Source organism: Varanus komodoensis, unplaced genomic scaffold (assembly GCF_004798865.1).
Source record: "Varanus komodoensis strain SLA01 unplaced genomic scaffold, ASM479886v1 scaffold44_3, whole genome shotgun sequence".
Classification (NCBI taxonomy): domain Eukaryota; kingdom Metazoa; phylum Chordata; class Lepidosauria; order Squamata; family Varanidae; genus Varanus; species Varanus komodoensis.
In genome coordinates this window covers 6,953,716-6,981,700 of record NW_025336010.1, presented here as the reverse complement: position 1 = coordinate 6,981,700, position 27,985 = coordinate 6,953,716, and the positions used below count along the sequence as shown (strand labels likewise).

Here is a 27,985-nt window from a genome sequence, read left to right as displayed (position 1 = left end):
GGTATACCACATCCACTGCATCCCCTCTATCTAGCCATCTCAAAACCTTGTCATAGAATTCCACAAGGTTTGTCTGGCAGGACCTGTTTTTGCGGAAGCCGTTTTGTGTGGCTGTCAGCCTCCCTTCCCTATCTAGTATCACTAGATCTCTTTCTATTATGAGCCTTTCCATTGTTTTTCCTACAATGGATGTAAGGCTAACAGGTCTGTAATTCCCCATGTCCCTTCTACTACCCTTTCTGAAAATTGAGACCACTGATGCCACCCTCCAGTCCTCTGGAACTTCATCCGTTCTCCACGAGGCCTCAAAGATGGAGGCCAGTGGGCGTGAGAGAACCCCTGCCAACTCTCTTAAGTACTCTCGGGTGTAACCCATCAGGGCCTGGCGCCTTTGTAATGTCCAATGCCTGAGGAGCCCCTTGACTTCAAGGGGGGGGGGTGACTCTAATCTGTGCCCCTAAGTCCCCAGCCTCATCTAATCTCCTATGTGGATATCCCTCATCCTGCTTTGGGGAGAACACAGAGGCAAAATAGTAATTTAGCATCTGTGCCTGTTCCCTCATATCAGTCACTGGATCTCCTTCCTCCTTATTTAGTGGTCCCACCACTTGTCTCCCCTTCCTCTTCCTATTTACATGCTGAAAGAAGCCCTTTTTGTTGCTCTTGATATTCTTGGCAAGTCTCAGCTCACAATCAGCCTTAGCCTTGCGAAGAATCCTGCAACGGGCCTCCTCCTCCTGGTATACCCTTTTGTCTATTTGCCGCAGTACCCATTTCCTACGAAGGTTCCTCTTTCGTCTAATCCCTCTAACCACCTCCTTTCATATCCATGGCGGCACTCTCCTCCGCCTCCCCACCTTACTGACTAGAGGTATCGTCAAGGCTTGTGCCTCCAAAACTTCCCTTTTGAGTGCTATCCACCCCTCCTCAACTCGCTTACTTTCCAGTAACCTATCTCAGGAGACTTTCCCCAGTCTGGCCTTCAGTTGGCCAAAGTTGGCCCTCTTGAAGTCCCAGCTTCTAGTGCTCGACCTGCTGCACGTCCCCAGTCCCCTGATCTCAAAGCATAGGATGGAGTGATCACTCGCATCCAGAGCTCCCCTAATCTGTACTTCATCTATCAGCTCCTCCCTACTGGTCAAGACCAAGTCAAGGATGTTTCCCCCCCTCGTCGCCTCTCGGACCCTCTGTGTGAAAAACCCTCCCTCTATAGCTTCTAGGAAGCGACGTGACCTGGCTGTCACCACCGAGTGAGTCTCCCAACTAATATCCGGGAGATTGAAATCTTCCATAATTACTGTGTCTCTCCCCCGAGATATCCTTAGAATCTGGCCTGTCAGGACATCATCTAGGGTCTCAAGTTGACCTGGAGGGTGATAATATACCCCCACTGTCAGGTCTCTTTCCCTGTCAAAACCCCTAAGTTTCACTCAGACTGCCTCTACCAAATCCCCATGTCACTGCATCCTATCCCTTCCCTGATGTATAACGTCACGCCCCCACCCCTCTTTCCTTTCCTGTCCTTTCTAAAAATGTGATACCCTTCTATGTTCACACCCCAGACTTGCCTTTCATCCCACCAAGTTTCTGTGATTCCCACCAGGTCATACCCTCCTATTCCCAGGGGAGCTTCAAGCTCTTCCTGCTTATTACCCATGCTCCTAGCATTGGTGTACATGCACCTCAACTCCTTCCCACCGCTTCCTTTCCTTGGAGTTCCCAGCCTCCTCCTTCCTCCCATCCTCCCTGATACCTGGCCCCTCTCTGTAGGAGTCCTGTCAGTCCCTGCAGTATCTCTAAAACCCTGCTCCCAGAGCCCTGATCCTCTCCCCACACTTGTCCAGTGCAGACACGTTTCTGGGGAGGCCTGAACCCCCCCCCCCGGCTCAGTTTAAAGTCTTCTGGACGAAGCTCACTAGAGCATCTCCAAAGGACGCTTTCCCCCATCCTTGTGAGGTGCAACCTGTCCCTTGCCAGAAGTCCATTGGCAAGAAACCGAGTGCCGTGGTCGAGGAACCAGAAGCGTTCCTTCTGGCACCACACCCTAAGTCAGTCGTTCACCTCGGAGGCCCTCCTGTCCCTTCCTGGCCCAAATCCCAGGACCGGTAAGATTGACGAGAAGGCCACTTGGGCCTTTAGCTCCCTGAGTTTCTTCTCCAAGCCTCAAAAGTCCCTGGTGATCCCGACCACCCTCTGCCTGGCCATGTTGTTTATGCCCACATGGATCACCAGGAGCGGCTGGTGACCCCTGGAGCGAACAAGATGCTCCTCTCTGTCCTTCACATGCCGGATGCGTGTGCCCGGCAGGCAGCAAACCTCCCTTGTCTCCAGGTTGGGGTGGCACACTGCTGGCTCAGTGCTCCTCAGCAGTGAGTCCCCAACAACAATCACCCGCCACCGGGTCTTCCTGGTGGTGGTGGGCGGCCGTGCCCTGGCCCTTGCCTCTCCTGCAGCGGCCCCCTTGCCGCTTGTCGTCCCAGGCTGGGGGTCCTGCTGGTCCCCCAAGGCCTCATCAGCCCCAGCCTCCCCAAGTGGAGAGAACCTGTTTCCCAGCTCCAGTTTGGTGCCAGGAGAAGGAGGAGGCTGTGCTGGCCTCCTCCTCCTGTGGGTGACATACCTCCATGTCTCCGCAGCTGCTCCTCCCGTGGCCTCTCCCTCAACCCTCTGTCCAGAGGGGGACTGCTCCCGGGGGGCCTGGAGAGCTCTCTCAGCCCTCAGGCACCTCATCTCCTCCTGTAGCAGGGTCACCAGCTTGCACCGAGGGCAAGTGTAAGCCAGACTCTCCTGGGGGAGAAGGGCGAACATGTCGCAGCTGTCGCAGCGGACAGCAACACCCGTGCCTCCCGCCAAGGCCATCTCCTGGTCTGCCATCGGTATCCCTTCCAAGACCTTACCTTGGTCCCCTGCCTTGTCTGTCCTGCAGTTCCTCTCACTTGCCCAGTTCTCCCAGACAAAAACCCACTCGTGCACACACACACAAGGATAAAATAAACTTAAATTTATAAAATAAACTTAAATTTAAATTGGAGGAAAAACAAAGCACAGCACAGCACCAAAAACCAAAAGCAAAACCAAAAGCAAAACCAAAAGCAAAACCAAAGGAGGGAGAGAGGGAAGAAAGGCAAAAAAAAAAAAAAAAAAACCAACCTCTGTGTCCCAGGGAAGGGAGTCCCCGGACAGCCCGGGCCACAGCTAAGGGACGCAGGCAAGGGATGACAAAAGGGCTTGCAGTGGCTGAGCACGGCCTTATCAGCCCCTCAGGCCGGTGGCCCCGCCTGTCTGCTCCCTCCTGGCCCCTCCCGCCTCTCTGGCCCCGCCCCCTTCCTCTCAGCTGCTCCTGGCCCTCTGCTCCCCTGCCCAGCTCCTACCTTGCCTTCGCCAGTCCCCTGGCCACTCAGCACTCTCTCTCAGCCTGTGCCTCTGCTGCTCTGCCAAGAGGCCAGAGTCAAAAGGGAAGGTAATTTAAAAGCAGTAAGGGAAGGTAATTTATACTTTCTCTCTGGGATAGGCTCACTCAGTAATGCCTCTCTCACTGTATTTCTATATGCCCACTTAGATCCTCCTCTGACATCCTTCTCTGAATACCACCCCTCATGAAATCAAGGGGGAAAGAGCTAGGAGGGGGACATTTTCTGCAGTAGCACCCAGACTCCAGAATTTGCTCCTCAGGGACATATAGCAGGTGTCAACTTTGCTTTCTTTTTAGATGCCATGTAAAAAGCTTTTTGTTTAAATAAGCTTTTGGTTAATTTAATTTATATTTTGTTGTTGATTATTTATTTAATTTTGGTTGCTAATTTATTGGTTTATTTGGTCATGGTGTATATGGTTTTATATACTTTTATTATGTGCGATGGTTTAATAATTTACTATATTTATTGTTTTTATCTGTTTTAGTGATTGTATTTATATGCTGCTTTCAGCATTTGTAAGCTGCCCATAAAACCCCCGGGTTATGGGGCAGTATAGAAGTGGAATGCAATAAATAAACAAACAGTGTGGCGATGGTCAGCTGAAAAGTCCCCTCTTCCACCTGCTACACTCATTTGCATGCAAGCATACAGGACATATACCTGACAGAAGAAGGGCCATCTTCTGTGAAGCAGCTACGCCATGTGCCCAACCACTCCCCTGTTGTTTTGTCAAAAGCCTGGATTCTCCAGTTGGCTCTGTCTGCAACCCAGACCTATAAAGGCATACGGAGAACCTGTTGTAAGACCATTAAAATAACAGTTCTCACAGATCTGCATATGCACCAAAAGACTTAATAACATCAAATAGGAAACGAAATGTTCTAATCCTGGCATGATATATCACATATGATTTGTGAACTCCATTACAGGTAAGAATGGATTCTTTTTTTAATTTATCAGTCAGGAACATGCAGCCTTTCTAGTCACCCAGGCATTCTGAACCTTGTCAGCAATGTGAGGATATTAAGAATGCTTTCTGCTGATTGTAAAGTATTGCTGTGTTTTTATGTTGGAATTTAGATCATGACAGATGGTATATAAATATAGATTACATGCATTCATACCTATTCCCTGCTCAGCACTTCATTTCCATATACCTGTGTGGCACTTCTACCTTCTAAAACTCAGTAGGCTGAAGACTGAACTGCTTAATCTTTTCCCCAAACCTTCCTCCTCCTGATTACTCTTGGCCCCAGTAGGCATCTTCTCTGTCCGCCATGTTAAGCAGCCCCAACATTATCTTTGACCCTTCTTTTCCTTGGCTCCCCAGCTTCAACCTATCACCAAATTAGATTACTTCTTCTTACTCTGATGTTGCTTCTCCTTAGACATATACAGGGAAACCCTTTCCTCCCCTTCTCTATCCAGTCCAAACTCCATGGTTTCACCTCTAAAGAAGGGATAAGAAACAATAGAGGACTCCAGGAACTACTTAGTGCCACCCCCGACCTGTAACTTCACCCCAGCTGAATCCCTGCTGTCAAAATTTAGCAGAGTGGAGATGGCAAATCAAGAAACAAAACAGCTTGTCACTGAACTTCAGCAGCAAACTGCTCTGGAGGCTTAAAAGAGATGCTGAATCTGTCTCTTTTAAGCCTCTGCAAGGGCCTGCTGATGAAATTTGGCAGCCAACAAGCACTTTTCGGGCTGGTGGCACAGCAGCAGCTGCATCAGACTGTTGCCCGCTCCTGTTCTAAAGTTTTCCACAGACTTGCCCAATTATCTTGGCTTTCCATCATCTTTGCTGCTCCAGCTTTACAGCACTGCCTCTGTTGGGGTATGCATAATATCTGAATGCTGCCTTCAGCCCATTCCATATGCATAGACTGCTCAGCAGGCCCATTTCCTGTGGGCTATTTTGTAAACCAGAATAGGAATGGAGGCAGCCAGAATAATTATTTAACATGTAATTGCTAATTTCTTTCTGTGTTTCAAACATTTTGCTGAAAAGGGGAAATAAGAAGTGGCATGAAACCGCTACTGCTACTTTACCCGTCCAACAGAATCCACTGTTACGCTGTGTGGAATCCTAAACTGCGTAGGGGCAGAACCATTTTCACCACGTAGCCATAAAGTCTTTAAATCTGTGGGCAGAAAGCAGCTGGTGAAACATCATGCATTCCCCTGCTTTTGTAATAAAATAGCAATATTAAAACTGGCTAAAAGTATTGCATTCATGTTTATACCAATTACAAAGCCAGGGTCAGTTTAACATCCCAAAATCTGCAAGACATCTGTTAGTGGAAGATAATTTACTCTTTGTCTCAATCCTGCCATTCAAAGAAAGCAAATACTATGTTATGTTGTACTTATTTTATTACAGATCAGCTACTAGGTCACAACAAAATTGTGAAGACAGTCTAACATTAGGAAAACAAGCAATGCATACTTATACTATGATTCCTTTAAAAACAATACCAAGCAATATTCCACCCATAAGCATTTAGCCACACAGTGAAATCTAGCTTTCTATCGAGTAATCACCCCTGCAGCATGTTGGCATAAGTAGCACCCTAGAATTTTAGTCAGTATTCTAATCATTACTGGAAAATCCATTTTACTTCTTCAAGATGTGGAGCTTACAGTCTACTGTTCCATACAGAAGATCCTGTGTGAATGCTATAAAATTTACTATGACCAGTTAACTTATTAGTAATCCTGCACCAATAGTTCTGCTCATATTTAGAAGATTACACCTGAAATTAAAAGATGAGGCTGGCAGACAGTCTAAAGCCACATCTACATGCTCACAAGAAGGCTTGGATTTATGTGAACATGTAAAAAGGGACTTTCCCTGTTTAGGTCCAACTAGCCTTGATTAATAGATTTATGGATTTGGCACTTAGTAGCCAAAGTATCTAATACACTGGGCAATAAACAGCAGCAACAGATTTAGAAGCAAGAATGACAACTGATCAATAAGAGGCTGGATGGTATGAATAGTGCAAACTTATACACTATGGACGTATACACTATGTGGAAGTAAGCTCTACTGTAAGAGTTGGATTTTTCAGTAATGGTGGCTGCCCCTTTCTGCCTGATCCCCATGAATGGAGTGGGTGAACATATTCTAAATTTTGTCAAAATAAAGGCTACTCACTAAAGATTATGTGGCTTCCCTGCCCCCTTTTAAATGCTCTCCTACTCTTTAAAGACCTGGATTCTACTGTGGCTCAAAACACTACTCAAAACAGACGTCTTCTTATAGGTATGCTTGAAGTGCAAACCTAAATGGAAGTGAGAAGAGCCCTGAAGAAATGCTGAAATGACAGACAAGTAAGTGAAATGCACCAGGATGATGGCTGCAGCTGACTGTGTCAGTCAGAAGCCACAAGGCCCATGCCAGTGGGCTCTCAATCACGAAGACAGCTACTTACAAACCCAAGCCACTTTGCAGGTGTCACTTTGCTTACCTGGCGTCAATTTGATTAGGCGGTTGTTCAGCCCTCCATCTCCATCCACAATATAGATGTCTCCCATAGGCTCAACAAAAAGGTCTGCTGGCTGGTCAAACTGCAGGGGGTTTGTACCAGATCCTGCTTTACCTGGAGTACCTATGATTCGCAGAAGCTGGCCTGCAGGGCTGTACTGTTTAACTGTGTGTCCATACTTGCCTAGATTTAAAAAGAGGCCATTTTCTCAATATGACATTTTCTCTGGGAAGACTGTCATTTAAGGAAGAGTAAGAACTGGGCACAACAGGACACTGACAGGGGACAGTTCTCCAATGGTACTTCATCTCTCTCTTTTTAGTTCCTATTCCTCATCCTACTGCAATCCCTCAACCAGTAGTTCTCTGTCTTCTAAAATCAACTGATTTCGTAAAAATGGTAGCTTTTGGGATGCTGGCTGTGAAGAAATGCCATACATATACAGGCATTCCCCAAGCTACAAATACCTGAGTTACAAACAACCCGTAGTTACGAACATCATCCTCATCACAGAGAGGGGAAGGAGGGAGGCCTCCAAGGCAGGCCTTCCTGCCCTGCCCACCCAGGGAGGGAAATCTCTCTGGCATTTCCTTGCTGTGAAGAGGATGTGAGAAACAGAGCAAGAATAGTATCTTTTTAAAAACAGAAAAAAACCCTAGCAAACGCACACAGTAAAACACCATTTGCTACTAAGCATACAGGCACGTATCCTACTGAAGGAAGGAACAGAAACTGGAATGAGCTTGGAAGAAGGGTTGTTCTTCCTATCTCATCCTCCCACAAGTTTTGGGAGATAAATGGTCATCAAGCGAGATGGCTACAAGGCCAAACCGGCCTATTGAACTCTTAGGAAATAGTGCGCACGCTTAATAGGCTTATGAATAGTAACTGACACACCTCTCATAGGTAATAGGCTCATTAGCATGAACATGGGATGTATGAGTGGGAGGGGGGATCATATCGAGGAGGAGTATGATGTAGGCAGATGGAGAAGATTGTGACTTCTTAGTAACCAGCCAATGACAAAGCAGGGGTAGTGCTGAGCATCGGGGAAAGAAATGTATATAATCTCATGTATGCTTTGTGTAAATTGCTCTTTGTTCCTCAGGCAACTGAGACTCTGAACCAGCATTTGCAAACGCTTCAATAAAGCTGCTTGTGCCTGCCCAGTTCTTGTCTCACAGAGTTTTGAATCTTGCAAGGAGGCACTGGTGAGTTTGGGTGATGGGGGCCTAGAGGGATTTGTGGTTTTTCAGGGGTCTGTGTCCCTGACTGCCCTGAATGTGGAGGGCCAAATACACCTGATCCAATTTACAAATTCAACTGAAAGAAGAAATTCCATTTTCTCAGGAACAAAATTACAGACCCTGGAACTGCCTGTAATTTTTCCCTCCTCTAAATACTCAGTCTGGTCTCTGAGAGTCTCCAATGTATTTGTGCAGGCCTGAAACCTCATGCCATTGCTGTGCTGAAAGCCTGTCTTTGCAGTAGTTGCTTGGCGAAGTTCAGAAGTGGGAGAGACAGAAGTCTTTGTGAATACTTGTAGATGGGGCCTAGAGGAGGCAACTTCAGTTTTGATTATCTGGGGATTCAACTTAGACAGAAAATAGCAGATAGGAAATAATCATTTCCATATAACCTGAAGTGCCTTACCTTGCCTAATCTTGGAAGCTAAGCAAAGTTGGGCCTGGTTAGACTCTGGATAGGGGACTTGAGTGTGTGATTCTATGATTATTGATGTAAACCACCCAGAGAGCTTTCGCTATGTGTGGTATATAATAATAATAATTAGGGGCTAAGGCAGTCTTTTGGTAGTCAGGCAGACTGAACGTCTGCTGGTTGATGCTACAGAAGGACTAGATGAAAGCTGAGGAGAGAATGAATAAGGCCTGAATATTATTCCTTCTCTGTGGGGTAACCAGTGCCTGGCAGAGGTCCAAAGTAGGGAGCTGGTGGCTGTGTTATGCCAGGCTGCCCTAAGATCTTGGCAAGAGAAGGTTATACAAGCAGGTGGCAGGGAGCAAAACAAACTATACAGGCATTCAGGAATACAAGAAGAAGGGCTTGGGCAATCAGAGGAAGACTGCACCCAGGAGCTGGACCTGGTTCTCAGTGCATTTGGCTGGACTGCATTTTTAGGGAATTTGGTGTGAGGTTAAAGAAGCATTAAGAGGCTGGACTGTTTTTGCAACAGCATATTTTGAGTCCTTAAGAAATTCCTGCAAACATTCTTCTGAAATCCCAGAAGTAAACATTAGTACTCCCCTAGATACAAAGTATCTAATAAAGGAGTGAATAGTTCTTCCCATCTCTAAAGTGGTGCTCATCTCTTGCCTAAGACTTAGTATTCTAAGGAAATTGGTGGCAAAGGGAAAAATTCAGCTTGTGTAACACTGACTTGCAGCGGAAGAGAGTCTTTTAGGCCCTGAAATAGAAGCATTTGCTAAGTCACCCCAAAACTGGGCTTGCCTAGTGAAGCAGTTTCCCTACAAATGGTGGTAGCACTGCAGAGAAAATCCCCCATAGAAGGCCACAGAAGCTGGGTCAGTTTCTGTCTGAGTTAAAAGTTTTTTTTTCAATTAAGACTTATGGGTTGCTTCTTAAAATAAGAATACTGTAGGTGATTTGTCTAAGCATGCATAGGGCTGCACCCTGGGAAGCTCAGTTGGATATCACCACAGGAGCCTTCAAGAGGAACCTGCTGGTGGTGGCGGTTACTCTCACCAGATGGTAAAGTGGCTATTTCAGTTAGCCTTGGAAAGAGGAGACTTGGTTAAAGCCCTGAGCCTGGTCTGTGCACAAGGAACCACCTAGGGGAATTTCCATGCGGGACTTGTTGTGGGCCCCCATGTTGAATGCTCAGGCATGGTGGGAAGGTGCCATGGCTTCTCATTTCAGGGGGTAGTTTGCTAAATACTCCAGCAACCCACCCTTGCTAGGTTCATTCCAGCAACCCACCCTTGCTAGGTAACAAGACGACACCAGGAAGGGCTGGGATTGCCATCCTGGCATCTGTGCGTGGCTAACAAGCCATCATGGACTGCAAGGATCATGTGCAGCAGGTCCATCAATGTCCTTGGTGTGAGAACTTGGGTAGGAAGAAAGATGCCAAACCAATTTGTTGGGTTTTTGAGAATTCCCTGATGGTGTTGCTTTTCTATGTTGTGATCTTAATAGCAATAGTTGATTTAAAAAATGTTGAAATATAGGTATTATATCTGACTATCTATCTATCTTAATATTTACATACCACCCCATTGCCATAGGCTCTGTGCAGTTTACAAGAAATTATATAATGAAATATGTTATCTATATATTTGTATATGCTACCCTGCATATATTGTACATCACGTTTGCTTTTGTGGAAAGACATAATCTAAAATTAGAGATGGGCAGCTTGCAACACTCCAGATGTTTGGGCCTACATCTCTCACACTTGGCTATGCTGGCAATGGCTCATGGGAGCCATAAGTGAAAATATCTGAGGGGCTGCAACTTGACAGGCATTGATCTGAATTAAATCTAAAACAGCAAAGATACACTGCATTTTCCACCATTCTACATACCAGTTCCAACATCTGTGATCCACACTGAACTCATACTGGGTATGTTCAATGCAAAGATGCCATGGGGCATTTCAATGGTAGTAATATTCCATGCTTGTAAGAAATAGCCATCCTCGCCATACACCATGACCTTTGGCACATTATCATCACCTCTCTGAAGGTATGTAAACATAAAAGAAAACCAGTCAGGAAAATCACAGAGAGAATTCCTCAGCATTTTTCATTACAGATCCTTACAGTATACACTTCAAAACAATCCCTATGATCTTGACCAAGCACTGTTATTCCCAATTAAAAGACAAGGGAAAAAGAAGTACAGTGTTTAGTTACACTAATTAGAAGTTTCTTTCCATTGTGTTATGACGATATGTAATAAGTGGCTGGTAGCCCCAGGGAGATGCTTAAAAGCCTGTTTTGGCCAAAAGGTGGGACAAAAATAAATAGTTTTTGAATTATTAGTCTATCAATATGATGGATAAAGGTCCTAGAACTGCTTTGCTTGAATCATGTTGACAGAGATAGGCAGATGCTTTTCAAAAACCCACAAGGACGTTAGCTGATTATCTGGGTGCAACAAACCCAGATCGCTGATTCAGATCATGCAAAGTACATATTTCTAATTAATTTTACCCAGCTATGTAAAAAGATAAGCATTATCCTCATTAACAGTAAGCCAGGATAAATCAAGAATCTGTACAACTATCTATTTAACATTGCCAATCTACGAATAATGGCTAATCCTTCTTACCATTCCACAAGAAGTTTCATTTTCCTTAAAACAATGGGATTCTCATCTGTACAGAAAATGCACTCACCCTGGAAGGAAGGCATGCAAATATCTGCTTCCCACAAGTATGGTATATTCTCCTCAACATAGGAACACCTATTTCCTGCCTTATACATTCTGCATTTAGACATGTGAGCCTGAACCAAGTATTCTGTCTTAGATTTACCAGAGTAGTTGCTATAGAAGTGGAAACTCTTAACCAGAGCTATAGATTTGCTCCCTCTACCAGTTAGGACCAAAAAATGATGTATGTTCTTACCTGTCCCACATAAACTAATCCATGGATGTCATCAACAGCCACACAAAATGTTTGATCAGTTATTTGTTCTGGAAATTTAGGCCAATTTACATCAAGCTTGTACAGTGGTTTCTCTATTCTCCAGACAGCATAGAAAGTCAATTGGTTCAATACCTTTAAAATACATTATTTTTTAATGGACCATTGTGAAAAAGCAACATATATATCTGTTACATTTTTATCTCTAAGGAGAGTCTTCTACAGATGTGTGGCTCAACAGCTCACATCACCCTCAGTCAGCATGGCCACCACCACTGAGAAGGCCCTGCTTCTGGTCATGATCCGCCTCACCTATAAAGTGAAGGTGGTGGTGCAGGGGGAGAGATGGCCCATGAAGAGGAACTCAGTATCCTTGAAAGGTTAACATGTATTTATTATATTTCTATACCACCCAATATCTGAAGATCTCTAGGTGGTTCACAACTATGAAACACAGTATGAAATGTTAACATTAAAAACTTAGTAAGTATTTAAACAGCTAAAAACAATTTCAATAAAATACTGTGCTTATTAAAGACAGCTGACAAATGTGACATCACGCGCCATTAAATGCCTGGGGGTAGATGGCATCAGACCAGCTACAGATCACTCTACAGTGTCCTTAGGGCCAGCATGTAATTGGTCCTGCAAAACTCCACTGGGCATCATACAAGAGGATTCAGTAGCAGCAGCAAGATATTAGCAATGCCCTTGCGTGTCCCCAAAGCAATTCCCCCCAAAGAGGTGACCTCCTCTTTGTACCTTTCATGGATTACCACCCTGCTTCTGCTCCAAAGACTATGAGCATTTTGGCCCAAAAGCAGGCCAGTAGCAATGCCACTGTTTTACCACTCACAAAAATTACTCTGTGTACAGACCTTGTAACTAATATATAACTGCAGCTTTCTGCATCAACTGAAGCTTCCTAACAGTTTTCAAAAGCAGGTCTAATACAAACTGCTACCGTAATCTAAATAGGTTAAAGGACAAGACTCAAGATGTAGGAATAAATGGATAGTTCTTACAGTAAAACAAGGTAAGCAATGTGATACTCCTACATTGGAACTGGTACTTTTTACGTGATCAGGAGTTAGAGATGAGCAGAGTGACAGCCATATTTATTCAATGTGGTAAACACAAAAAGGATTGCAAAAAGTTCCAAAAGTTCCAAAAACAAAACAAAACAGACAATGACAATGACAACCAAAAGACAACTTCGGTTCAGTTTAAGTATAAAACAGTGCTAACACTCCTGCCCACATATAATGGTGGGGGCTGAGCTCACAGTGACTAACAGAGAATAATATTGGGTAGCTCAAAGCTAGTGTGCCGCAGCTATGAAAAAAAGCAGATTCCAGACTAAGGATCATTGGGAAAGGAAACAAAAATAAAACTGCCAATATTGTAATATCTTTGTACAAATCTACCATGTCATTATAATTTGTACACTGCATGCATTCATCTCCAGTCACTGTACCTCAAAAAAAATCTATAGAGCTTGAAAAGCAGAAAAGTGCAAGCAAAATTATCAGTGATGGAACAACTCTCCAGGAAGAAAAGACAGAATGTTTAGGCCTTTTGGTTAAGTAAGTTGTGGACATGGTAAAAGAGTTGGATAAAATTATGCATGGTGTGGAGAGTGCAGAGAAAGAAAAGTTTTTTCGCTCTTTTAATACTAAAACCCAACATCACCAATGAAATTGAATAATGGAAGATTCAGGACAGACAAGAAGGAAGCACTTTCTCCACACAGCACATTGTAAAAATCCGAAATGAGCTACCCCAAGGAGTAGTGATGGCCACCAACTCTGATGGCTTTAAGGGCTGATTAGAAAAACACATGGCCATGAGGCTATCATGGGCTACCTGCATCCAAAGCAGCAAGCATCTGAACAACAGCAGGAACAGGCTATTACAGTCCTCATGTCCTGTTGTGATCTTCCATCTGCATCTGATTGGTCACTGTGGGAAATAGGACACTTTTGCCCTGACCGAGCAGGGCTCTTTCTCATGAGCATGGATAACTGTGGCTAGGCTACCTCTGCCAGGGAGGGATCCTTCATGGATCCCTCACATGAGCAAAAGGTGTTGAGCTATGTTTCTGGCCATTTGGATCTCAAAAAATCAGACAGGATCTGGTAACACCCTCAAATAGCAAACCTGATCTTGAATCAGGAGCACCACCCAATGCCCTGGTCAGACAAACTACATCTGCACTACCTCCATCCTGTCTGGATTGATTTTTAGTTCCTTGGCCCTCATGCAATCCATTACTGACTTCAGTCACAGGTTCAGCACACTTGCACAGTTTCAGCTGAATCTTATGAAAAAGAGAACCTGAACTGAATGTCACCAATATACTGATGTACTCCAAATTCCCAGTTGATCTTACTTGACACTGGTGATGAAATAGTAGGGAGGGCAAAACAGAAAACTGTGCCAAGGGGCCAAGCAGCAGAACCACTGAAGCATCAAGTCCCACCCCAGATCCAGCAGAGCACCATAACTGATCATATCAGCAGCCTCCCTGTTTTCCTATCCCTTATCTCCTCTTTTCAAGTTAGATTGTAAACCCGAGGATAAGAACTGTCTTGGCACCTTCAAGTCACACTGGGAGTTTCTTGGGATAAATGGTGGGCTGTAAATGCTTTTCATAAATAAACCAAATTGCCAGGGTTGTATGCTAGATGGAGGATCCAGGTTCTAGTCCACATTCAGCTGTGAAACTCATTGGGTGTCTCTGAGCCAGACATTCACTCTCAGCCTAACCCACCTCATAGGATTGTTGTGCGGATAAAACAGAGGATTATATAAGCCAGCTGGATTCACTGTAGGAAAAGCCAAGATACAACTATAATTTCTTCCCCCCACCACCTTTTTAAAGTGGTGGAATAAAGACATCACAGTTCTGGAGACTGGAAAAGTGAAAACACATTCCTTCATTTATTTGTTATATTTATATTCTGCCTTTTTTTCCTTTCAAGAAACTCAAGGCAGCTCACATGATTCTCCTCTTCTTCTTGATCTTATTCCCTCAACAACCCTGTGAGGTAGGTTGGGCTGAGCATCTGTGACTGGCCCAGTCACTCAGTGTAAAGTCATCCCTTTGTCTCCTTCTCAAGCATCCCTCTAAGTTGTTGTTAGTCGCGAAGTCGTGTCCGACCCATTGCGACCCCATGGACAACATTCCTCCAGGCCTTCCTGTCCTTCACCATCCCCCGGAGTCCACTTAAGCTCACACCAACTGCTTCAGTGACTCCATCTAGCCACCTCATCCTCTGCTGTCCCCTTCTTCTTTTGCCATTTATTGTTCCCAGCATTAGGCTCTTCTCCAGGGAGTCCTTCCTTCTCATTAGGTGGCCAAAGTATTTGAGTTTCATCTTCAGCATCTGGCCTTCTAAAGAGCAGTCAGGGTTGATCTCCTCTAGGACTGACCGGTTTGATTGCCTTGCGGTCCAAGGGACTCGCAGGAGACTCCTCCAGCACCACAACTCAAAGGCCTCAATCCTTTGGCGCTCAGCCTTCCTTATGGTCCAGCTTTCACAGCCATACATTGCAACTGGGAAAACCATAGTCTTGACTATACACACTTTTGTTGGCAGAGTGATGTCTTTGCTTTTTAGTATGCTGTCTAGATTTGCCATGGGAGCTTTTAAATTGGCACATCTATCCACCATCTCTTTAATTTATACCTTTCAGGATGCTCATTATATTACAGACATGAAAAGCTAAATCCTGCAGATCATCAAGTCCATGTGCCCCTGCTCTGGTTCAGGGGAGATCTGAGACCTGTCTGGGGCTTGGGTAGCTGAATTTGATCTGATGCCCTTCTTTCTGAGTCCCTTTCTTTTTGTCCTTGCTTTTTTGTTTGTTTTGCTTCCGATTTAAGGTTTCTTTGGGGAGCGGGGGCGGCCAGACTTTCCAAAATTCCGTATCTCAAGAACTCATGCATACAATCCGCTTGACTACGGGTGACCATGAACCAGCCATTAACTTTCAGCCTAGCCTTCCTCACAGGGCTGCTGGGAGCACAACGGATGCGCGCCGCACCGAGCTTCCTGGAGAAGGACTCAGGCGCAAAGTACAGTAAAATAAGCATTGTTTAAAACGCGTATGGGAACCACTTTGAAGTCTGAACATTCCAAAGCGCTACATAAAGAAGCAAAGAAGCACCGATTGTTGCTACGCTTGCCAACTCACCTGCAACTCAGGCCCTACCCTATACAGAGCGATTAACAGCAAGAGCGAAGCAGTTCCTCCAAGGCCCGCTACCAAGCGGAGCCGGAGACATCGGCCGACCCCCATCAACGCAGCACACGGACCCGCTCTCGGGAACGGGCACTGCACACCCCTCACTCAGGTGAAGTGCGCATGCTCAGCGACAGAAGGTTAGCGTAAAGCTTCCTGGGAGATCGAGTTCTTTCCAACTTCCAAGGCAGGCCGGAGTGGGTTCGGGGACTACAATTCCTAGGAAGCCATTGACGCCTCTATCGGAAGGTAAGAGAAAGCCTTTGAGCAGGGCCCTGCGACTTTGGCAACTTCTGAGGTCTGCTTACTCCTGTCTTGGGCCCAGCGGAGACAAAGGAAGGATTAGAAGCGAAGTGGGAAGGTAGGTGTAGGGACAGATCTTTCTGGGTTCTTCTTTTAACATCCGTGTTCACACTACACCAGTTGCAGTTAAAATAAAGGGAGGGTGTTAGTTCTGTATGAGTATTCTCGGCCACCAGCTTCCCCACTTTTGGTTTCATATTTGTTATTAGCAGCTAATTACCAATACATAGAGTTGCGCCCTAGTTAGCGTTAGAAAGTTGATTCCTTACAATGTTGGAAAGCCTGGTTCTCGTTATATTATACTGCAGTAAAGAGAAAATGACTGGGTAAAAGGTAAGATGTGGTTAGTTAAGCGTGATTTATTTAAATAATAGAAGAAAAAGCCCTTATTTATGTGTGCACAAGTACAGGAGCTATTGGGTTTTAGGAAAGGAGGTGCTGGCAACACACTTCATGCAAAATTCTTTGAAAAAGTGCAATATTCTGTAAAGTTTGTTTGTCTGGATAATTTAGGGGCAAAGGGTATTCTTGGACTAGAGTGTCATGTGACAGTAAGAGCCCTAAATTGTGTTAGTTTAACACATTTGCTACTAAAGATGAGTTTCCAAACAGGTTTCCCTTATACAAAAATCAAATGAATTGACAGCAGCGATTGTTATTCAAAGATACTTAAGCCATGTAGCAGATTGTGTGCATACTTGACACCTACCTAACAATCGTAGAAATCATGCTATTGGATTTAATAGTGCTGGTCACCTGTCAAACTAAGGGGCAGATCTGTGCATGTTTATACAGACGAAAATCATGATTCCCTGTGTTCTCCAGAGAAGTAGAAGTTGACTGAGTTGAGAATGCTGGGCATGATAGGACTTTTGGCTGTCTAAATATTATTACAAGATTGTTCTTCTACTCCATTTTATTGTCCAAGCAACAGCCCTTTGCACTTTTCTGGCAAAGTGGGAACTAGAACCCAGATCTTCCAACACCTAACACTCTAACCACTGTGCTACACTGGTTCTCATAGGATCTTGCCGTTTCAGTGTCAGTCATGTTATCCTGGTTCTGCATCCCATTTCTGTTCAAGAGAGCAACATGTGCATTAGAATTTTTCCACCCAATCTCTAATGTATGCATCTACAGGATTGGGGAAACAAATATCTTGCTATCAGCAGATAGGGAGAGCGCAAGTGAGCATATGCATGCACTTACTGTAAAAAAAAAAAATTCTGTTGTGATGCAACAAGACAGGAGAGTTTTTAAAGGAGGAAAAGTCTTTCCCACAACTTATAAAACAGCTTTCCAATTAACCATGGACTCTGTGGTAGTTGTATACCAAGACCATAGAAACAATGATCCTGGGTTCAGACAATACAACAAGCCATGATGGTTCAGAAAAGCCATAGAACAAACTATTGTTTCTTCTTATGGTTTCTAAAGACCAAACTTACCATTGTGAAATATCATAATTAGGTTCCCTTCCCTAAATGTGATGCTCTAGCAGGGCCAAGAAATCATAGAGAAATGCAAGAATGTAGCTATAGGAGAATGTCTGGACTGTTTGAATGTTGGTTTTCTGCAATTTGTGCTCAGTGCTAAGTGAGCACAAATGAACATTTGACATTGTTCACTACCTTATCTTCCACATCTCTCTCTCTCTACTTTCATACACTCGTGAACCTACAGCCTCTTAGCTGACGTCACTTTAGGCCAGTTTGCATGATCAAAGAGCCCACTGTAGATTGTTTAAGCCATTGGTGAACTGTGGTACATGTCTGTCACCATTTTGCATTTTCAGCCCTTGATTGTGGGTTGTCGTATTGTACATTTAAGTATGCATGCAGTACCTTCTCTTTCTTAATGGGGAATGAAAATGTAGTAGCATTTCTGAAAGCATATCCAGTACTAGTCATATTGCATTTCTCAGAGGGTTGTATCTAGCACTAGTCCTATTTAGAAATGGGACTTAAGTTAGACTGACTCTTACCCATCCTATGCTAGATGTAGATCCTGAATCGAATTGGAAGCAGGAATGCCTTCTTTATTTTCTTTAAAATCTTTCTGCCCCCATCCCAGGTGTCACATCATCCCACCCTTTTGCACAGCAGCCAGATTGTGTGCTGCTCTTTAGAACTATGAAGATAAAACGGTCACACTTAGCCAGACTTTTGCAAAGTCCAGTCCAAGTGAAGTTTGAGGAGGTGGAGATGCAGCCAGTGTACCAAGCTGGATGGGAGGGATCTGTAGGACCATTCCAGATGTTGGCTACAATCTGAGGCAGGGGAAATTGATGAGATTCCTCCCTGTGCAATCTAAAGCTGCCCCCAGCAGTTGAAGCTGCGGCCTAAGCAAACACAGTGGAGGAAGCAAGCCTAATTAAAGATACTGAACTAAAGATACTGCTGCAAGCACAGGACAACTGGTGATCATAAATTGCTACATAGCTCATAAACTACCAGTATACACACTATCCCTTCTTTCTTTTTTTCTTCCACATGAAAGTAATGTTTATTTTTGTTTTTTCAGTGATCCTCTTTATCAGGCAAGATCATGGCTCTGAAGGAAGTTTCTAGCAATAAATGCTTTGATGGGTTTCAAAAGGTGTTTGAGCATGACAGGTAAATGTTTTATTTATTGAAAGGATTTTGTGTTGCCCTTTGAACCTATTTCAGGGTGGAACCTGAAACTTTAGGAGCCTGAGAGAATAAGGAAGTATTTGCTTGGTGTCAAGGGAATGTGTTAGCAGGTGAGTCTCCCTGGAAGGAGAATTCTATATGCAAGCAGCAATAAAAACAGTGAAGTAGATCCAGATGAGTTTGTTCCACACCTGGTTTCCATTAAAATTAATGAGACTTAACTTCATGATTGTGTTCCATAATTAATGTATGCATGTATTACATTTTTATTCCTCTAAGCTCTCTGGGAGGTTCACAAACTTAAAACTCTGCAAATGCAGCATAATAAAACACTGTAAAAGTTTAAATTTTTAAACATTGAAAGCTTTGAAAAGAGTAAAAACCAGAAGCTGGGAAAGATCTGAAAACATAAGAGTGCACATTTCAACACAAACTGAAGCCTGGGTAAATGAAAAGGTCTTCCCTTGCAGAGCTGGCTGAGTGACTTTGGGCCAGTCACAGATTCTCAGCCCAACCTACCTCACAGGGCTGTTGTTGGAATTAGATTAAGAGCAGGTGGAGGAGAATGAAGTAAGCTGATTGAAATTCTTAAGACAGGATATAAAATCAGAGAGAGAGAGAGAGAGAGAGAGAGAGAGAGAGATAACAAAAGGAGCACAGGATGCCAGCTGTGGGTTTCTAGGAGGGCTTCCCAAAATCAGCTACAGTAGGAATGTTCCTTGCAGCAATTTTTGAGGACATTCAGGCTTTTTGTGGTATGAGAGGAGGTTGCTGAAACAGCATCCATCTGTTCCTTAACAATAAACATGTACCTTGTTACACTATCTTGTCCTAGTCTACTACTTTTGCAATACAGATTTTATCATTCCAAATGTCTGTTGATTTATAGTGCCACTGTAGTCATTTGCTGACTGCTCAGATTCTTTGCTCGGCCTCTCGTAGGTCTTCTGCCTGACAGCCAGATGCCCTGTTCAGCCTTCTCTGATAATCCTTTCCCAACATCTGGCAATTCCCAGCTCCAGGCTATGACTGCTCATGCTTGAGTTGTTCTTACCAAGCCCACTAGTCAATGAATTAATTTCATGAAGAAACAATTCACATAAGGCATCTGGCTCAGGTATTAACCTTCATCAGCTCCAATTTGAGCTTTTATGTTACCCTGTGCTAATTGTCTTTTTACAGTGTTGAGCTGAAGTGCAAAATGAAGTTTGGAATTTACTTGCCACCAAAGGTAGAAACTGAGAAATGCCCTGTATTGTACTGGCTCTCAGGTAAGTGTTTGGATGTTATCTTTCAAAGGGATGTCATCAGAGGTGGTTAGAATTAATTCAAGTATCATGTTAGTACGATTGAAATTTGTAAATGCATTGCAAAATGTGACTTTGGTTTAAAGTGCTTTTTTGATTTATCTAGACAAGTGTGTGAATCAGTAATGAAGACTCCTTGCTTATATATTACCAGCTCAGCCTTGATAAAGGTTTGTCTGTAAGCAGATCTGGTAGTTTTCAGCGCTCCTAGCAATGCAGAATATCGTTAGGCATGACAGAACTTGACATCCTAAGAGGTACCGCTTTTAAAATAAGCAAATTTCTGGCCATTTCGGTTGTAGAAACGATTTTTGAAATGCAGACATTTACTGGGTTCTCATTTTTTGACAAGCAATTGTATTTGTGTTTTAACACTGTGGACTTGAGTCCCGAACCAGCCATAGTATATCTTCATGGTTTGTTCTGGGCCAGAAAGCATAACAAGAAGTAGTGGCCCTTTGTATGATGTCTGCTTACTGCAATTGCCTGTCATGATGTCTGGACTTGGGAGCTCCTTTTTCCATTCAGGGTGAAAGAACACCAGGAGTTCTGAGGAAAGAGTGGCAACAGAAGGGACCAGTCCAGGCATCCAATCTCTACTATCCATGGCTTCCTAGCAACAAACACACATATCATTGCTTGCTTTGTTCCTATTGGCTGAGTCCTGTGTCCAGCACACTGTTTGCTTTCAGAAACAGGGGGAAAGCAAGCAAATGCATGGAGAAGAAAGAGGAGCAATGCAGCAGAAGTGTTTATGTTAAAAATAAACCCTTTGGGGTCTGGTTTGGCTAGGAAGCTTTGAAGAGATGGAGGTATAATTAGCAGAGGAAAATGAGAGAACCTGTCTCAAAACCTCAGTGGACCAATTAGAAAAGGCAGCTGAGATCAATAGGAAACAACACAGTAATGAAGGGGATTTTGCTCATGGGGACTGCTGGGACACATGGTGAGAGTAGGAGGATGGGGAGGTGGAAAGTAGCAGAATCAGCCAGAGTTTATATTCAGTCAGGGAAAACATGGAAAGTTGCAACCAATCGTAGTACCCTTGCTTGTCATGATTTATGAGCCTGCCCATTGTCTATGAAAGGGTCCAGTATTTGGGAGATGCTGCATCTGTGCCCTGTGATACTGACCATTTTTGTGTGCCACTTTCTATCATTCTGTGGTAACTGTGCATCCCTGTCATTTATGTCTGATGTATACTACTCTTCTCTGAAAAACAGAAGAAACATGCATCTTTAACACTGCTGATTTCAGCAGTGGTTTTAATTTCATCTTAAAATGTGAAAAGAGTGTGTGTATTTCTTAGCAGTTCGACTCCACACAGCAGGGAAGCAATTCCCAGGTTGTTTAACCCGGGAATTGTTGGGATAAACTGCACACTCCTTATTTCCGCTTTTATTCAACAGCCTTGTTACCTGAAAACTCTGGATTTATGATTTAAACAATCCAGAATAATCCTAACTCATAGGTCCAGCATTGTTGATTAAAGGCAGAAATGTGGAGGCTGCATCTTGTGTGCTCCTTTCAGCCCTGCAATTTCTTGCATGGTGTGCCTATCTGGAATGTGACTGGCTATCTTACTGCAACATTCTGATGTCTTTTCAGGATTAACATGCACTGAACAGAACTTTATAACCAAAGCAGGCTTCCATCAAGCTGCAGCCGAACATGGCCTTGTTGTCGTTGCTCCAGATACCAGTCCACGTAAGCACGGTCCTAACGAGCATCGCCTGAACTGTGTGTGTGTCACTGTTTCTTTTGCTAGCAAACAAATCTCTCTGTACACAAATCTGGGAGGTTCGCTATTTTATTAGGGGTACATTGCTTCACTGGCAGCAGATCTGGAAATTGTGTATGCTTGCACTAGCCACAGAAGTTCGGTAACTAGAAGGCAGAGGTCAAGGAATTGGCAACCCCTGAGCTAAATTTGCTCCCCTGGAATAGTACCATCACTACCTACCACCCATCTCCACAGTTGTCAACCCTGGAGGTGGAATGTGTGTGGTTGAGTAGGCCCTCCAGCATCTCCATCTCTTTTGGAGCTGAGCCTTCCCAAGTTTGAATCTGACTAAAGGTGAAATCATAAGGCCCCACTACACTGACAGCCACTTATATCACCATATATTTGGGTTTCTCCAAGACAAGTGGTTTTAGGAGCAATCCTGTTGGACAAGAACCTAGTCAAATCTAGGATTCCAATGAAAAACATCTGGCTCCAACTCTTGGTATTCCCTGGTTAAATGTTTTCCCAGTTGAGCATTTTGGTGGTCCCAGCGGTACCTCAAGTGGGGGAGATCCAAGAACAGTATACAGATTTCCCTGTGAATGCAGCTCCTTACTAGGAAAACCCATTTGTGTGGTCTGTCTACCTTTTCCTACAGCATGCTAGGCCAGATAGCAGCGGTTGCAAGTACACCCTCTTTGAATTCCTTTCCATAAAGCCCTTCTGAGCATGTAGGGTTTTTTGCTTAGAATCTGAAACCCTGAACTTCCTGATTGTTGGGAGAACATTATGCCCAGAGAACCTGTTTGGAAAACACTCATTGCAGAAAAGAACACAGCTCCTGAGGGAAAAGGGTCACTGCCCATCTGTGTACTCTGGACAGCAATGATCATTGTAGACTTTCTTTCTATGTGTTTTTGTTGTTGTTGTTGTTAGTCGTGAAGTCATGTCCAACCCATTGTGACCCCATGGACAACATTCCTCCAGGCCTTCCCGTCTTCCACCATCCCCCGGAGTCCACCTAAGCTCACACCAACTGCTTCAGTGACTCCATCTAGCCACCTCATTCTCTGCCATCCCCTTCTTTTTTTACCGTCAATTGTTCCCAGCATTAGGCTCTTCTCCAGGGAGTCCTTCCTTCTCATTAGGTGGCCAAAGTATTTGAGTTTCATCTTCACTATCTGGCCTTCTAAAGAGCAGTCAGGGTTGATTTCCCCTAGGACTGACCGGTTTGATCACCTTGCGGGCCAAGGGACTCGCAGGAGTCTCCTCCAGCACCACAATTCAAAGGCTTCAATCCTTTGGTGCTCAGCCCTCCTTATGGTCCAGCTTTCACAGCCATACATTGCAACTGGGAAAACCATTGCCTTGACTATATGCACTTTTGTTGGCAGGGTGATGTCTCTGCTTTTTAGTATGCTGTCTAGATTTGCCATAGCTTTCCTCCCCAGGAGCAAGCGTCTTTTAATTTCTTGGCTGCAGTCCCCGTCTGCGGTGATGTTGGAGCCCAGGAAAATAAAATCTGTCACTACCTCCATTTCTTCCCCATCTATTTGCCATGAAGTGAGAGGACCGGATGCCATGATCTTAGTTTTCTTAATGTTAAGTTTCAAGCCAACTTTTGCGCTCTCCTCCTTCAGCTGCATCAAGAGGCTCTTTAGTTCCTCTTCACTTTCTGCCACAAGAGTGGTATTATCTGCATATCTGAGGTTGTTGATATTTCTCCCAGCAATCTTAATTCCAACTGGTGATTCATCTAGCTCCACCTTTCTCATGATGTGCATTACATATAAGTTAAATAGGCAGGGCGACAGTATACAGCCTTGCCGAACTCCTTTCTCTTTCTGTGTAGGTGGGTGCAATATTAAAGGAGAAGATGACAGCTGGGATTTTGGCACTGGGGCTGGCTTTTATGTAGATGCTACTGAGGAGCCATGGAAAATGAACTATCGCATGTATTCCTACATCAAGGATGAGGTGAGATAAAGTATTCTACATGCATACAGTTGGCTTAATCAAAATATAAAACATTATGTATGATACTCAACCCTGTGCAAATGTCCTTCTGGAAAGAGGATAAGAATTCTAACACTCCATCATGCCCATAAAGGCAGGATCTGTTTAGGTTTTCCAAACTTTTATCTCCAAAGGAACAAGACATCTGTATATTTGTCTTGGTCTGTCCTCCTCTTTTCTGCCATCTTCAGTCACTTCTGGGGATCAGATGTGCTCTCTGGGAAATTCTGTGATGTGATACTTCAGGGAAGGACAAGATGTAGCATGGTTGTCCCCATTCCTTGTGTGGTTGATGCCACTTTCTTTTTGCTGCTCTAGAAAATAAGCTTTTTCCAGAATACTACAGAGCACTGAAAAGGTCGAATTTAGCTTGGATACAAGCTAGCTTTGACCCTTCTGGGCTCTATTGTGTCTTTTAAGCCCCAGAAGGTAACATTTAGTTTGCAAACAAGCTAGATCTGACTTTTTAGGCACACCATCATGCTGTGCTTGCCATATTTTTCATGAAATTTTCAGAAGACTGCACCCTACAACTAAAGGAATTCTTGGGGGATCCCCTGGACCTTTTGGAGTTACCCACTTGTGCAGAACTCCATGGTTCCTTATAAACTCTCTCTTCACCTGAATTATTTGAGTCCTTCTTGCCACCAAGCAAGCCATGGTCTGAGGGTAGAAGACAGAGCCATCTTGCCATAACTAAGTAGGTCTCTGTCTGGTCACCCCTGAAATGAGAAATTGTCTATGAACCTTATCTTGTATTCCTACTTTATCCTGCATTCTGAGTATTCTGCCTTGGGTTCCATAATGGATGAAATACAGGTTACAAATGTACTCAGTAAATTAAAGCGTCTATTTGAGGCTACGTTATGGAGGAAAAGCAGTACTCTTTCTTCTTAAGCAGTCTCCCTTTGCATATTTGCAAGGGGCCTAACACTATGTTATGTTAAATATCTCCAAACAAAGGAGAAACCGACTAATTGACTGGATTCATTTGATACAACAACCTATGTTGGGTTGGTACCCATGATGGTTTGTTATATTGTGCGAACACAGAGCAGTGTCTGTGTTGTAGCTTGTTTGAGGGTAACAAGCCACCCTGCAACCCATAGCTTGTTTTAGGCATTGTTGTACCCATGATGGGTTGTCATGTTGTCTGAACCATGGCAAACACCATCATGGAAACTGGATAGTGACTTGCTTGATAAAAGTAGCAAAAACTCCTCACTGTGCTTACCAAGCATGCCATGGTACCTCCCCCCTCCCCCCCCCGTGTCATCTGCCCCACAAGTGCATTTGGGGGCGACTGGCACTGGCTAGTTTATTTTGGCTCACTGCAGCTTATTTGCACTTCAACCCTTTTCCCAGCTTTCACAATTCCTGTTCTGGCAGCCACTGCCAACCCTTTCAAAGTGTTTGAGTGGCACCTCAGAGGGGCTGTTGGCAGCTGCCTACACAGAGATCTCAAAAACTGGCTTTAGCAAACTCAAAAAAATCCCCCAAAAAACAGTGGGCGAGGGTTAAAGTGCAACCACAGTGAGGTGAGAACATCTCACACTTGCATTAGAGAGACAAACTAGTCCTGCTGTGGCGTAGTTGGGATACACCCAGGGGAACAAAAGGGGATGGATGGGGCCAACAAGCTACTGGCAGCCCGACCATGGAGCCAGGTGATCCATTGTGGCTTCTTGCCAGGATGGCTTGGCATGATGTGTGAATGCATCCACTGTTTGTCTGTTATAGAACAATGCTTACTTGGTGGGCAGCTCCATTTAGATCTAGATTTAGATATAGTCATTGATTAACAGAGATTTAGGGTAGTAAATCTGGTTTTCAGCCTATGTGGCTCAAAAAGTGAATATGCACATACCTATTCCATTTCCACTGATGTTTTTCAGTTGCCCAATTTGATAAATGCCAATTTTCCAGTCGACCCTGAAAGGATGTCTATTTCAGGCCATTCAATGGGGGGACATGGTGCTCTGATACTTGCTCTGAAGAATCCTGGAAAATACAAAGTAAGATTATGGAGCTTATATGTCAAATTAAATAAAGGAATTACCCAAGGATGCAAGAATAATAATAATGCAGGCATAGGAATGTTTCTGGAAAAAAATAAATGGATAGCTGCAAATCCTATTTTACTGGGATCAGTCTTGTTTAATTTGGTGGGATGTCAACTAGCATAGGATTGTAACAGTAACATCTTGAGTCAAGAATTGTGTTCTGAAACTTTACGGTGAATGTGCAATGAGAATTGAGAAAGCATTTTAAATTTTTCCAAATTATAAGAAAAGGGTAGTTGTTCAATAGAGATGTAGTAGACAAAGGGGTTGTATTTTATGTGTATGTCAACAAAAACAGAATATGATTGTTAAAGGTTGGTGTTTTGTTGATCACAAGGAAATTATCAAAGAAAGCATTTAAAGAGCCAATGTGATGCAGTAGATTAAGTACTGGACCTAAATATTGCTAAAATCTTCCTGGAAATGGATTGATGAACAGGTGCTGGATTAACTCATGGACCACCAGTTGCCTAAACCTGTAGTCTCTATGACACAAATCTGGGAAATGATCTTGATTTAAAAGAGGGCAGAAACAAGTTAAATGGAGATTATTTCTATTTTCCAGAAGCTGATACAAAAAGTCTTGCTAAGCATTGGATTAGGCTTCTGCAAATAGGAAACACTTCTTTTAACTGGAAACGTCAGTGTTATAAGTATGAAAACAGAAGAGCCATCTTATCTGCATTACATTCTATCCAAAATATATCTCAGAGTTAGGAATGCCTCAACTTCCATAGGTGTTGCACTATGATTGTGATATCTGGCAGTTTGCCACAGCACATATATTTGTTAATCTTAGTGTAAGAGACTAGAAATCTTATTCATCAGCAATTGTATTCTGAGATAAACATGTTTTTGAACAAAAAGAATCAATAGGCATATTTTTGTGTACCATGTTTGTGTACTGATGAACTTTCAGGCCCAAGACAAGATGGGCTTGCTCTAGCCTTCTCTATACTTGACAAAAGTGAGAAAAAAAACCTAATTTCTGTAAGATTACAAATGGTAGCTTGGAATTAATAGATACTGAAGGAAGTCTAGTTTAAATCTTAGCTGATGCACTTTCTCACTTTAATCTTTCATTTCTACATAGTCTGTTTCAGCATTTGCTCCAATCTGCAACCCAATTCAGTGCCCATGGGGGAAAAAGGCATTTAGTGGATACCTAGGACCTAATGTATCTGACTGGGAGGTAAGCATTGGAAATGTCAGCACTTTGTCACACAATAGAGAAATCCCATAGCTTTAACTGCATGGGGGCTGCCAATTGCTTCTGTCATTTTGAAGTCAGACAGGTAAGAAGTGTACATTTTGGACTGCAAAAGGATGAGCAGAGCTACACTTTCTTGGAATGCTTGGGTGTTACTGGTCCACCCAAGCCAGGTTAGTGGGAATGCTTTATCCATCTGTCTAGGAGCAGAGGAAGAGCTCCATGTGTAACCAACTTGAAAGCAACTTTTACTGTCCCTGCTGGTGGGAAGGACCTTGCTCCCTTCTTGGGGCTTCCCAAACATGCAGAAGGGAACTGCAAATACATGTGTTTCTTCTCTGTAGAGCAGTCATTAGAAATCTGTATTACGTTTTGAAACTGGTCCATATTAACTTCCAGTTGCAGATGAAGTTTCAAGCACAGACTGCATTGGTGCCAAGATGTTTCTATGGATCATTCTTTATCTGTTTTATTTCTATACTATTCTGCACTTTTGTTTTAAGAAGTGAATGAGTCTTTATCTGTTGCAGGCGTATGATGCCACGCACATTGCAAAGTCCTACCAAGGTTCCGCACTGGATATTCTGATTGATCAAGGCAAAGATGACCAGTTTCTTTCAGTAGGCCAGTTGCTTCCTGATAATTTCATTGCTGCCTGCACAAAGCGTAAAATCCCAGTGGTCTTCAGACTGCAGCAGGTAATGGTCAAAATGTGTCTGTGTCTGATGCTTAAATCTCAGTAGTATTTTTATTTTTATTTATTTATTAAAACATTTTTATGCCGCCCCATTCGCCGAAGCCTCGGGGCGGCTTACAACAAAAAATTAAAATAACATTTTAAAATATATACAATAAAATACAAATATATAATATAAAACATACACTATAAAACAAGCCGCCCTGGCCAAATAAAATTCAATAATATTAACATTTAAAATACTGCTT

General features: G+C 43.5%; 2 protein-coding genes across 5 annotated transcripts in view; one reads left to right on the top strand and one right to left on the bottom strand.

The window, feature by feature from the left end:
- Window positions 1–15,970, bottom strand: part of NHLRC3 (NHL repeat containing 3) — a 20,121-nt gene extending 4,151 nt beyond the window's left edge. The window contains exons 1-6 of one of the 2 annotated variants that reach the window (XM_044444259.1): window positions 15,735–15,970; window positions 11,517–11,669; window positions 10,471–10,624; window positions 6,887–7,087; window positions 5,466–5,557; window positions 4,074–4,186 (exon numbers count right to left, since the gene is read on the bottom strand). In XM_044444259.1, the coding sequence (XP_044300194.1) occupies window positions 4,074–4,186; window positions 5,466–5,557; window positions 6,887–7,087; window positions 10,471–10,624; window positions 11,517–11,669; window positions 15,735–15,839 (818 nt within the window). In that variant the 5' untranslated portion in view covers window positions 15,840–15,970. The remainder of the gene's footprint in view (window positions 1–4,073; window positions 4,187–5,465; window positions 5,558–6,886; window positions 7,088–10,470; window positions 10,625–11,516; window positions 11,670–15,734) is intronic. The other variant, XM_044444260.1, reaches the window with a different exon arrangement.
- The window catches only part of ESD (esterase D), a 13,162-nt gene continuing 1,123 nt past the window's right edge, over window positions 15,947–27,985 (top strand). The window contains exons 1-8 of one of the 3 annotated variants that reach the window (XM_044444261.1): window positions 15,947–16,031; window positions 18,609–18,700; window positions 19,901–19,989; window positions 21,634–21,732; window positions 23,604–23,728; window positions 25,663–25,782; window positions 26,924–27,022; window positions 27,571–27,738. In XM_044444261.1, the coding sequence (XP_044300196.1) occupies window positions 18,633–18,700; window positions 19,901–19,989; window positions 21,634–21,732; window positions 23,604–23,728; window positions 25,663–25,782; window positions 26,924–27,022; window positions 27,571–27,738 (768 nt within the window). In that variant the 5' untranslated portion in view covers window positions 15,947–16,031; window positions 18,609–18,632. Of the gene's footprint in view, window positions 16,144–16,297; window positions 16,419–18,608; window positions 18,701–19,900; window positions 19,990–21,633; window positions 21,733–23,603; window positions 23,729–25,662; window positions 25,783–26,923; window positions 27,023–27,570; window positions 27,739–27,985 lie in introns of those variants that run through there. The other 2 variants (XM_044444262.1, XM_044444263.1) reach the window with 2 other exon arrangements.